The 12652-nt window shown below is 43.3% G+C and overlaps 1 protein-coding gene across 1 annotated transcript; it reads left to right on the forward strand.

Moving 5' to 3' along the window:
• Nucleotides 1–1899: 1899 nt before the first annotated feature.
• On the forward strand, nucleotides 1900–6175 carry LOC116739101 (protein LDOC1-like). The gene has a single exon (XM_032603214.1). It carries the CDS (start codon nucleotides 4813–4815, stop codon nucleotides 5209–5211), a length of 399 nt encoding a protein of 132 aa, XP_032459105.1. The 5' UTR covers nucleotides 1900–4812; the 3' UTR covers nucleotides 5212–6175.
• Nucleotides 6176–12652: the final 6477 nt, after the last annotated feature.

A 12652-nucleotide genomic window follows, 5' to 3' on the forward strand; every position in this document is an offset into this window, starting at 1 on the left:
CTTTAAAGGACCACTTAACCTTGTTAAACTGATAGTCATATAAGCCATATTATTGCCTCTGCTATTAATATCTTGAATTCAGTGAATTCCTTAATGCTTTGCTTCCCACACGGAAAGCTCTGAAAATTCAATAAAACCGTCCCTCCCACCAAAAATGCCAAAGTTCATTTAAATATTGTATAAAGCTTTGAAACCAACAAATGGTCTCTGATAAATACTCTGACATTTATCATCGCTTTGGTAAAGACATTGTCTTACATCAACTTTCTAATTTTTGATCGCTTCCAAAACGCTTTCACGTGCATTACTCAATTGATTCCCCTAACAAATCTATAAAGGTTGGTGAATATAGCTGGGGTTCCAGACACGCTGACAAATGACCAAAAGAGACTGTTACCTTAGTATGGGGCCCACGTCAAAACAAAGCCCATTCATTCCAGGAGGCAGTAGGACTATCTCCTAAGGATATCTGCAAGAAAATTATACCCATTTAAAATGCTATTTCAATTCCACAGGTTATCCATTCATCAAGCCCCTGTAGTATGTGTCTCACAAGTCTTTTTAGTGTGACATCAGGGGACATCTCACTTCCTGACTCACAGTTTGAGTCACTGTAAATGATTCCCCCAAAGAGAGCAAACAAGTGATAAAGATACATGCTGGACAACAAAAACAACCATTTATTAGACAGTCACACTGCCCTTTGTCATAATTGCTTTCAGCAGTTTGAAATATATTCTGATTAACCCCACACAGATAGGGACATGGTTCTGCATTTACTTGCCTAAAGGAAGTAACTATTTTGAAATATTCCTGATTTAACTTCTTTTTTACAAGAATTGTGAGTCAAATAAAAAACAATGTTCAGATGAGTTCTCTCACAAACACTCACTTTTGTTTAGGCCATTTCCTCAAATGTCTTCAAGTTTTATTCTAAAATGATCAAATTTCTGTGCCAGGTTGACACATAAAATAGCTGATTTTATGTGTCAACCTGGCAAGATTATGGTGACTAACTGTTTGGTCAAACATCTGTTTTTCAAGTTGCTGTGAAGGTATTTTTTGGATGTGATTGACATTTAGAATCATTGACTTTACAGTGAGCAGAGGGCTTCCCTGGTGGCACACTGGTGGTGCCTGCCAGTGCAGGGGACACGGGCTCGAGCCCTGGTCCGGGAAGATCCCACATGCCACAGAGCAACTAAGCCCGCGCGCCACAACTACTGAGCCTGTGCTCTAGAGCCCACAAGCCACAACTACTGAGCCCGTGTGCCACAGCTACTGAAACCTGCATGCCTAGAGCCCGTGCTCGGCAACAAGAGAAGCCACCACAATGAGAAAAACGCACACCAAAACAAAGAGTAGCCCCTGCTCGCCACAACTAGAGAAAGCCCGCACACAGCAACGAAGACCCAACAGGGCCAAAAATAAATAAATAAAATAATCTTTAAAAAATACTCTTAAAAAAAAGTAAAATAAAGTGAGATTACCCTCCATGACACAGGTGGGCCTCATTCAATCAGTTGAAGGCCTTATGAGCAAACGCTGAAGTTTCCCAAAGAAAGAGTTCTGTCTCCAGACGACAACACAGAAATTCTGCCTGCACTTTTATCTCAGACTCAGAACTGCAACATCAACTCTTCCCTGAATCTCCAGCCTGCCAGGTTGCCCTACAGGTTTTGGACTTGCAAGTCCCACAGTGGCAAGTCACCCCCCACCCCAAATTTAATAAATTTAACATCCTCCACTACAACTCTGTCCAAAGCAGGTGTGTACCATCATTCAATGTATTTTCTCTTAAGCCTTTTAAAACATCTTGAGAATGCACAGAACCACACACATACAAAAAATTCATGGTCCTGGTTCTTATTTGTCATAGGATTTTTTTTTTTTGGTAGTATACACTTGAAAGATAGTTTTCTATAGCATATATCCATGAATATACCCTTGATTAAAGAAGAATTAGAAATGACTTAAAAGAAGAATGTATTAGTCAGGGTTCTTCAGAGAAACAGAACCACCCTTATGACCTCATTTAACCTTAACTGCCTCCCTGAAATGCCTTATTTTCAAATACAGTCACATTGAAGATCAGGGCTTCAAAATATGAATTTTGAGGGGACACAGTTTGGTCCATACACACTTTAGGGAACTAGAAAAAGAAGAGCAAATTAAACCCAAAGCTAGCAGAAGGTAGGAAATAATAAGGATTAGAACAGAGATAAGTGAAATAGAGAATCAATGAAACCAAATGTCTGTTCTTAGGAAAAAATCAACAAAATTGACAGACAAACTTTAACTAGACTGAGAAAGAAAAAAGAAGATGCAAGTAACTAAAATCAGAAATGAAAATGGGGACATTACAACCAACTTTACACAAATAAAAATAAAAGAATGCTATGAATAATTGTTCACCAATAAATTAAATGAAATTGAAAAATGTCCTAGAAACACACAAATTACCGAAACTGACTCAAGAAGGAATAGAAAAACTGCACAGACCTATAACAAGTAAAGAGATTAAATCAGTGATTAAAAAACAACAACAAAAAACTAGAACTCCCAGCACAGAAAAGCTCTGGACCAGATGACCTATCATATATCTGGCAACATGTTTTTTTTTTAAAATGTATACTGTAACATATGATATGTGCATAAGAATGTATGCGGTATAACTAGTTAGTGGAAAGCACATCCTCAGTGTTTTGAGCTGACTGCCCAGTCTTGTATTTGGGTTCATAAATTTTGTATTCCTTATACTGAGGACAAACTAAGAGTTCATTTTGGCTCTGAAACTTTAAATGACATTTTGATACTCTCTGTAGCTCCAGAGATATTCCATAAGTTATAGCGACTCAGTAAATGGCTTTCTTTTTTTAGATGAACTGAATATGATGACATGTTATCTTTTTCCTTGGCAAAATAATAATAATAATTTCTAGCTAAAAAGGAACAGAAGAATAATACATGTTTTCAGATTAAGCCTGAGATCTGAAATGCAGTCTCAGTTAAGCTAGGCATTCATCCTCTGTGCTTTCCAAAATTCCCTTTAGATAAGTAATGTGTTGAAAATAGAAAGCATTTCTTTTCTATTTTCTGTTTTCTTTCATTTTTAATAAATTTTATTGTTTTTATTGTAAAATCAATAGTCACTTCAAAAATGCAGACATATAAAATAAAAATTTTACCACCCAAAGATAACCACTTTTTTGTTATTTGACTTTCTTCTTTCTTGAGGTACATATATTTTAATTAACTGATCTCAAGTACTTTTGTACTTTGTTTTTGAAAGTGTTTTAGCGCAATTTATGACCTGCATCTTTATTAGGAAACATTATTTTATTAATACAAACTAGTCTCCAACAGTAAAATACCAAATAAAAGTACATCGATCAAAAGCCAGAATCAAAACCTACCATCTCCATGTAAATGACAAACGGAGGATTCTGGCAAAAAGTATCACTTCTCATTTCTAAAAAGTCAAAAATTATATTCTTAAACGTAAATGTAACTACTCATCAAGATATGTTATTTGGGTTTCTTTGTCACCGAACCACACAGCAATACCTCCTCCTGAAATTTCCTCCCCACAGTTTCACCTCGGGTGGTTCTGGCATGGGAGGATCCTCGGGGTCAATCTTTGAGCGCCTCAAATATGGAAACAGTGGGACATAGCTGAAGTCCCAGAGCCTGAGAGTGGTTCTTGGTAGACAACGTGCTTAACGACTCGCTGGTTGCAGACACACACACACACACACAGACACACACACACACACAAAGGTTGAAGTTTTCTTTACCTAGCACGTCACACTGATGGAAAAAATAGGAAACTGATTAGATAGGAAGGAGGTCAGAGCAGAGCCTAATTACAGTAGAGAAGCAGAGCTCACAGCCAGCGCCGGCTGAATTGGACCAGATGGAATCTGTTCCTCTCATTCATATAAATACAGATGACGTTCATCTCAACAGGGCCCCTTCCAATCTACAGACCCTGCCGTCACCTTAAGTTTAAGTTCATCCTCAATCACCTGGCACTCAGGAAGCCTTCACCTACGTACCACCGACTTTGTAGCCAAAATAAATTTGTATACTCTCTGAGCTGCTTGTGTCCTCAGGAAAACAAAAACAAACAAACCAGAAACCCAGCATGGGCTTCACAGAGTCGGGAGGCTTAGATGAGATAGGATAAGGCATCAGGCACCTGGGAGGCACTCCGGATAGGAGAGATGCTCCTTGTTCCGTCAAGTTGGAAGCCCCAAGGGATGGTCTACTCTGAGGCACAGAGGGCTTCATTAGAACTGCCTCCTCGTGGCTGTGAAGCCTTGAGCGTAACATGCGAACAGCCAGGAATATGGAACTTCAAAAAACTCTACGACTGCTTCGCAGCTCGGGAGGAGCGGGCGAAGGCGCAGCTGCCCAATGACGCGCAATCCCTGAGCGGACAGCTTCCGCTTTAAGCACTTGCTCGCCGGCCTCGAACAGAGCCTACCGGAAGTCGCGGACAGAGCCCACCGGAAGTGCTGAACGCAGCCACGGCGTCAGATTCCTCCGCCGAGCGCGGACCTGTGTCCCTCGGCTCGGCCCCCAGTCTACTCCAAATTTCTTCTCTGGCCGCCGCCCGTCTGCTTCAGGCCTCCCGGATGCTGGTTTTCCGGCCAGTAGTCCCGGCGACGCTGCCTGCCGGCGCTCGGACATAAGCCCGGCCTAGACTGTGGAGGCCGGACGCGCCGCCGCCGGGACCCCCGGGGCCCGCCCCCGAGCGACACGCACTTCCGGCGGCGCGGCGGCGGGGACGGAATCCGGCGGGCGGTGATGGACGCGCTGGCGGTCATGATGCAGGACCTCCTGACCCAGAACCGTGCGCTGCGCAGGGAGAACAAAGAGCTCATGGACCAGGTACGGCGGCTCCTGTGCGAGAAAGCCAACCTGCTGGCCCAGGTGCGCCCGCCCGCCTGCCCGGTGGCTTTTCCCGAGACGTTCAAAGGCGACTCCGCCCGGCTTCCCGAGTTTTTGATCCAAGCGACCTCTTACATGAGGTTCTTTGAGGCCAGGTTCTCGAACGACACCCTCAAGGTGGCGTTTTTAATCAGTCGCCTCAGTGGGCCGGCCGAGGAGTGGGTTGTCCCCTACATCGAGAGGGAGAGCCCCATCCTGTCGCATTACGAGGGCTTCGTGGACGCGCTGAAGCGGGCCTTTGGCAGGAACGGGTAGGAAACGGCCGTGCTGCGAGCCCCACGGACCGAGTCGTGCTTGGCCGTGACTCACAAAGAGTTCTCCAGTCCCCACCTGCTGGGCCCGACCCTTGCGAGGAAGCCCCGCTGCCTTTGCACTCGGCCCAGCAACGCGGCCACTGGCGGGGGGCCTGTTAGCAATTGAACGGACCACCCCGAATCGCGCCCCTGCCATCTCTGAAAACTGCTGCTGCCCGCCTTGGACGATCTGTGCCAGCTTGGGAAGTGCCTGAGCTTGTCACATGCCCGGGGACACTGATTTGGAGACCTCAGGTCCGGAGACAGCTGCCAGGGTTCGCGTGGCTGGCAGACAAATATTGACACTCCTGCCCCAGGAACCTGTTTTTCACATACTTCGTTTCTGTTCTGAAACCACAACAGGCTCAGAGACTGTGCCTTTTATCAGAAAAGTCTAGGCGCTGAACAGTATATGGAAAACGTATTTACTTTTAAAATGTAAATATATATCTTACAGCACCATATGTTGGGGACTGTACTTGGGGTTACAGGAGAAACAGATGAATAAGACCAAATGTATATCTCCACAGGAACACAACTGTGAGAAAAAATTCTAAGTGCATATTCTGATGTCTGGTAAAATAATGCTTTCATGTGCAGAGAATGGCATATTTGCTTCTTGTTTTATGGCCTTTTCACATCACAGTTTTAAAATACATGTTAAAAACATGTGCAGCTTACAAAGGAGGCAGAAAACCCAACTTCAGCAATTTTTTTGCTCCTGAATCTGGCAAAGATGGTGTTTTTAAGGATGGGTGCAACTTGTAGCAAAAAGAAGGGGTAGCAGGGAATGGTGCATTCTTTGAGCTGTATCCACTCACCTTTATTCCCCTGTATTAAATGACTTGGCTGCTTCCTTTTTTGTAAATTACAGTTTTGGCCTCCCTTTTTCTTTTGTAATTAAAGGCATTACTTGATCATTAAAATCTGGTTCAGAATTCTGTGATTCTCTTAGGGCCAAAAAAGGGGAAGCAAAAGGAAGGTCTGAGCCTTCATGTCAAACAAAGTCGTTCTTAAAATCGTCTCAGGACCAAAATCTATAGCTGCCTTTCCTTACATGTCCATAGGTTTTGTCATTCTGGTGGTCAGTGTAGCCTCACTGAAATAGCTTGAATTCTAGTCACATCTTCATACTAAGAAAAACTCATCACTGCCCCCTTGATGGACAGTTCACATACCTAAGGACTGAACTGAAAACCTCTGATTATATTTTTGCACGATTTGATTAAAAGGATATAGCAAAAAAAAAGGATATAGCAATCTAAAATATTACACAAATGAACATATCTATGAAGCAGACTCAGACATAAAGAACAGACTTGTGTTTGCAAAGGGGGAGGGGGGTCGGGGAGGAAAGGATTGGGAGTTTGGGATTAGATGCAAACTAGTATATAGGATGGATAAACAACGAGGTCTTACTGTATAGCACAAGGAACTAAATATCCTGTGATACACCATAATGGAAAATAGTATGAAAAAGTAGTATATCTGAGTCACTTTGCTGTACAGCAGAAATTGACAACATTGTAAATCAACTATACTTCAATAAAATGAATTTTTAAGAAAATTATTTTCTTGCCATAAAAACTCAGACACAAAGGTCCTTCATATACCTATTTCGCCATGTGGGGATGAGCCAAAGTACTACTTAACCACTAAACAACACCCCACAACCTTCTGCTCATTTTGTGCACATGTCAATACACTGTTTAATTCTGCAACTATAAATAACTAAATGAACTACAATAAAGTTTTTTAAAGGTTATAGCAATTATTTTATCATTGCCAGTTAGCATTGTAAGAGTTTATGAGACTGGGGCCCCCAACACGACTTCTTATAAACCATACTTTTGTGGTACATGTGTACTAACAAAATTAATTGATTCTTGGTCCTATTGGCTGTCAATTTCAGAGCAGTGTTTTTCCCACAGTAAAAAAATACCTGCAGGGTATAGCACCGCCCAAAATTTCAGTAAACCTCACAAGAGCACATATTTGATAGGGTACAAAAACTTGCTAATGAAAGATCAGCATCAACACTGAAGAAGTCAAATAGAGCGTAACTCAGAAGTCAAGATAGTTCATACTTAATTTTCTATAACTTTTTTTTTTTTTTTTTTGCGGATCTTCCCGCACCGGGGCACGAACCCGTGTCCCCTGCATCGGCAGGTGGACTCTCAACCACTGTACCACCAGGGAAGCCCTAACTTTTTTTTTTTTAAGGGTATCTTAGATCTCCACCAAAAGGAAAAAACGAGAAAAGAAAGTATACAAGTCTTGCTTACAGTTACACAGAGAGACGGGAGGAGGGAGAGAAGGTCACTTACTGGTCAGTGACCTCCATCCACATCATTCCAGCTCTGAAATAAGGTCATAACAGATGATGAGTTATTCATTGTTTTCTTTAGTCTTCTGCTGAATGGTCTCTGGGGGATGTTCCTCATCTGGCCCTTTATCAGGCTTACCTAGAAGGCCAACAGCCCACTGGGGCCTTTCCTCTGGACCCGAGCGATTTCCTTCTCTGCCAGATTGAGAACCTCTTCTGTGTGGGCCTTTAATGTTTGGTATCTTTGGCCTTCCATTTCACTTCTTAATTTGTAATCCTCAGCACACTTCTTCAGCCATTCTTCGTTCATGAGATAGCCTTCAGTCGCCTCCTGCTTCTCAAATTCCTTAAAAGTTCAGAGAAATATGCTTCATGGAATTTGTCTGCAGTAAGTTGACCTTTTTCTTTCTGACTTTCTAGATTTCAGCTTTGGCAAGCTGCTTCTGTTTCTGTACCTTCTCCATCACCTGGGTACACCCCTAAAAATCCGATCGTAATTCTCCCCATCTCCGAGCATTTTGCATGGAGCTCTTCATACTTGCTTTTCAATTTCAGGTTCTCCATCTGCATGGCTTTAACTGCAACCTCCAGGTCCTTCTGGGTAAACTGCAGTACATCCATGAATGGGACCAGTGGGCAGGAAAAGGTCCGTAGCCTGAGGACACAAGGGGGAGAGTCCATCACAGGGATACCCGGAGCTCCTAAGACAGCAAATGCCACCAGCCTCACTTTAGGTGGTCTTCCTCAGGAAGGCTTGGCATCGTGAATGTTGTCTATTTCAGTGGCCACAGAAACCAGTTTATTAAGGCTGTCTTTCAGAAGTGGGTCAAAGGAGGTATAAAAGGACTTTTCTCAAAGCAAACTCTTTAGATGAGGACGTTCCAAACTACTCCAAATTCTCCACATCAGCCCCCATGCCTAGAACTATAGCTGGGGCTCTGGAGTGCTCTTCTTGGAGGTCCATGGCAGGCTCTGGCCCATGCTGAGAAAGGAGAGCAGGGCTCACTGTCCAGACTGCTTATGTGAACCCATGCCCCCAAAGAATCCACTACCTGCTGCTCTGAATCTCCTCTGAGTGTGTGTTTCTTATCCTCAAGTGATTCCAATTTGCATCCCAAATTGAGAAGCACTGAGAAAGGACAGATTTTGTCCCCCAGCAGAAAGCCAGGTGAACTTAAGAAGGTGTTCCTGCAAAAAAAATTGCACAGTTATCTAGTTTCTCTTGAGTTTGGCTTGTATGGCTTTACCTGATTTGGGCATTTTGTGATTTTCCAGAAAATCAGGCAACTCTCATATATTCAATTAAGGAATGCACTTGAGAGCCAGAAGAGCATAATTTTTCATAATGCTTTTGCTTTTATGTCTGTTATGCAAGTTGTTACGATTTGACTGTCTACCCTAAACCAAGGTTCATCTAATATCTTTATTTCAGACATCTTAATTTCTTGCTAACTAATTGAAGGTAATGTATTAGCAGAGCAGTGACTACCTCTGTAATTCAAACTGCAGATAACTATTAATTCAAGTTCAATGAAATCCTTCATCTTCCCTAAATCTTTTTCAAGTGGCCTGCTGTCAACAGTTCTCTGCAGTGATTCTCAAGCTTTAGGGAGCATGAGCGTTGCCTGAGAGATTTGTTAAAAAACACGTTGCCCGGCCCTAACTCTAGAGTTTCAGATTGAGTGGGTCTGGGTTGGGACCTGAGAATTTGCATTTCTAACTAAAGTTCCTAGGTGATCCTGATGCTGTTGGTGTAAGGATAAAATAAATTAGAAATGAGAAAAATATTTCTTTCTCCCTGGTGCAAAGAAAAAGAGAGCATTTACTTTAGAAAACTTGCCCTTGTGGGCTCTTTCTCTGCCTTTTGAAATGTATGGAGATCTTTTTAAGGGCTAAATAAGCCTCTTTCCCATTTTACAATCCAGGAATTTCTCTTTGAAAGGGGACCCGGAGCCGTCGTACAGAACTGGAACCGTCAAGAAGATAGCACCCCTTCCTCCCAGTTTCCTGGGAGTATAGGAGCCTAACTTCAGCAGGTACCTGTCTCCAAAAACAAACCTACCTTCTGTCATAAAGATATGAGAAATTTATTTTTCCCTTATTTGAAGGCAGTTAATCCTCTTATTTGAGAATCAGTTACCCTTTATCTTGAAAACGTAGAGGCAATTGGTTTCATCTGCCTGGTTATGTAAATGGGTACCATTTCTTTCAGCCTGTGGCATTTTAGATCTTTGACTTTTTCAGTTTTGATTCTGTCATCCTCCTTACTTGATATCATCTACAAAATTGAGAAATTTATGTTTTCCAAACCATTAATCAGTTCAGAAAAGAGGCAGCAAGGGTCCCTGTAACATTCAGTGCTTACATTATTAATCACCAGACAACTCTCTATCATGTTATGTGCTGGTACTGCGGACACAGCTATGAGCAAGACAGTCCTGATTCTCCAGGAGCTTACAACTGGGAAGATAAAGAAACAGGCCATTCTAATGCAGGACTGCAGCAAGGAGGGGACAAGAAGAGCGCGCCTGTGGTAGCACGAAGTGGCACCCCTAAGCCAGCCTTGGGGGGTGTTAAGGACTGAATGTTTGTGTTCCTCCAAAATGCATATGTTAAATCCTAACCCCCAATGTGCTGGTATTGGGAGCCGGAGCTTGCCGGGAGGTAACGAGATCCTGAGGGTGGGGCCTGCGTAACCGGCATTAGAGCCCTAACAAGAAAAGGCGGGAGAGCTTCCTTCCTCTCTCTGCTCTCTGCCATGTGAAGATACAGGAAGATGGCCATCTGTAAACCAGGATGCAGGCCCTCACCGGGCCCGGGACCTGCCAGCACCTTGATCTTGAACTTCTAATAGACTTGGAGACCACGTCGGCCTGCGTACATGTCCTCTGGATTTTAGGCAGCTGGGGCCTGAATTGCATTAATCTAATGAGAAAGGAAAGGGTTTTGGTTTAAGGTGGAGGCAATGGAAGTGGAGAGAGGAGGACAGATTTGAGGTATGTTTTGGAGACAGAAAAGGCAGGCGCTACAGATAAATGGATGTGGGAAGTGTTTCTTCCTCTCTCCCCAGTCAGGAATATTGCAGATTCCATTTCCATTTTTCTACATCCCCTGTTTTGTTCCTCTCCAAGAGAGAAGGAGGGAATAAAGTGATTGGTCAGAGCTCCCTAGTCTTTGGACATCCTTTTCCTTGTGGATGGATCTGGAGACACACCCGCTGTGCGCAGGCAGAGCTGGTCCTCTCATCCCTATTGTCGCTCTGCAGTTTGGCACTATGACAACAGACTCCTGACTCCATCCCTTCTTACTCCCTTCCAACCCATTGTCCACACGGGTCATGGTTACTTTTTTTAATTTCCCCAAGTAGTTCATCTGATTTACCTGAAGAGACTTGAAAGTCTATTTTCAGCCTGCAACAACATGGATGTTAGTAAGAAGCATTTCCAGTCAACTTTCTTCTTCACCTTGATGCAGAAATTTTGCCATTTTTATGACATAATATTATCCACACTTCACGTTTTCCTCTGGTTTTTTTTTTGTTTGTTTTTTTGTTTGTTTGCTTTTTGCGGTACGCGGGCCTCTCACTGTTGTGGCCTCTCCCGTTGCGGAGCACAGGCTCTGGACGCGCAGGCTCAGCGGCCACGGCTCACGGGCCCAGCCGCTCCGCGGCATGTGGGATCTTCCCGGACCGGGGCACGAACCCGCGTCCCCTGCACCGGCAGGCGGACTCTCAACCACTGCGCCACCAGGGAAGCCCTGGCCTCTGTTTTTGACATTACCTCTTTGTCAGGTGACTGTAAATATCTGCATCAAAAAATAAAGCCACACAGAATCTCTCATTGAAAAATGAGAAAATAGGTTGGTAGAGATGTTTTCCATTTCTGAAAGGCTTATTAAAAATAACCCCCCCCCCAAATCCATTACAAGTTATGAAAAATGCATTGACTGACCTTTGAAGTTCAAGCCAGCTCTAAAAGAGCAGGATAATTAAAGAAGACAAGCAAAATGTCCAAGAAAATCTATGAAGCTTGAATAATCAGCACGTTTAAAATAAATAATTTATCTTTATGAGTTATCGATGATCTTACAATTCATGAATGCTAAGAAAACCATAACAAGGAGTGATTTGTAAAAGGTCATCAAAACCAAGTAAGAACACAACCAGCTCATTGCTTATCTTGCAACTGATTAAAGTTCTAAAAGGGAAGGAAAAAAAGCAAAACAGGGGGGTGGGATGGGTAACAGAAAGGGGTCTGTACTTGGTTGCATAATGTCTCCCCCAAATTTTTGTCCGCCCAAGAAATCAGGATGTGACCTTATATAGAAATAGGATCTTTGCAGATTTAATTAGTTAAGTTAAATTGAGGTCATGTTGGATTAGAATAGGTCCTAAATACAGTAAGACTGGTGTCCTTATAAGGGGAGAGGATGCAGAGAGAGCCATAGACACACGCAGGGAAGAAAGGCATGTGGCAACAGAGGCAGAGATTGAGCGATGCAGGGGCAGGTCAAGGATGCCAAGGATTGCTGGCCACCAACAGAAGCTGGGAGAGACACATGGGAACCTCAGAGGGAGCATGGCCCTACTGAAACCTTGACTGAGGCCCCCAGAACTTCAGGAGAGTAGATTTCTGTTCTTTTAAGCCACCCAGTTTGTGGTATTTTGTTACGGCAGCCCTAGTACACTAATACAGAAAAAAAGAAAGAAAGGAAGGGAGGGAGGGAGAGAGAAAGAGACAAGAAGGAGGGAGGGGGAGCGAGGAGTGGAGGGAAGAGGGGAGGGGAGGGGGGAAGGAATGAAGGAAGGAAGGAGGGAAAAAAATTAGTACGGATTTCAGAAAGTAAATAATGCCTTAAAGAAAAGAACATGGAGGGACTTCCCTGGTGGTCCAGTGCTTAGGACTCCGTGTTTCCCTGGTCGGAGAACTAAGATCCCACAAGCCACGTGGTGCAGCCAGAAAAACACAAAACAAACAAACAAAAAACATGTAAAGATCATCATTTGTGGGTCTCTCCCCTCCCCTTGCAAAGTCATTAAACTAATCTGACCATCGTGAAGGACTAATGGTTAGATTCT

This window comes from Phocoena sinus, chromosome 14 (genome assembly GCF_008692025.1).
Source record: "Phocoena sinus isolate mPhoSin1 chromosome 14, mPhoSin1.pri, whole genome shotgun sequence".
Classification (NCBI taxonomy): domain Eukaryota; kingdom Metazoa; phylum Chordata; class Mammalia; order Artiodactyla; family Phocoenidae; genus Phocoena; species Phocoena sinus.

Bases quoted from the DNA above. Each gene is read 5' to 3' on its own strand.
- LOC116739101 (XM_032603214.1), top strand. From the start codon at position 4,813: ATGGACGCGCTGGCGGTCATGATGCAGGACCTCCTGACCCAGAACCGT.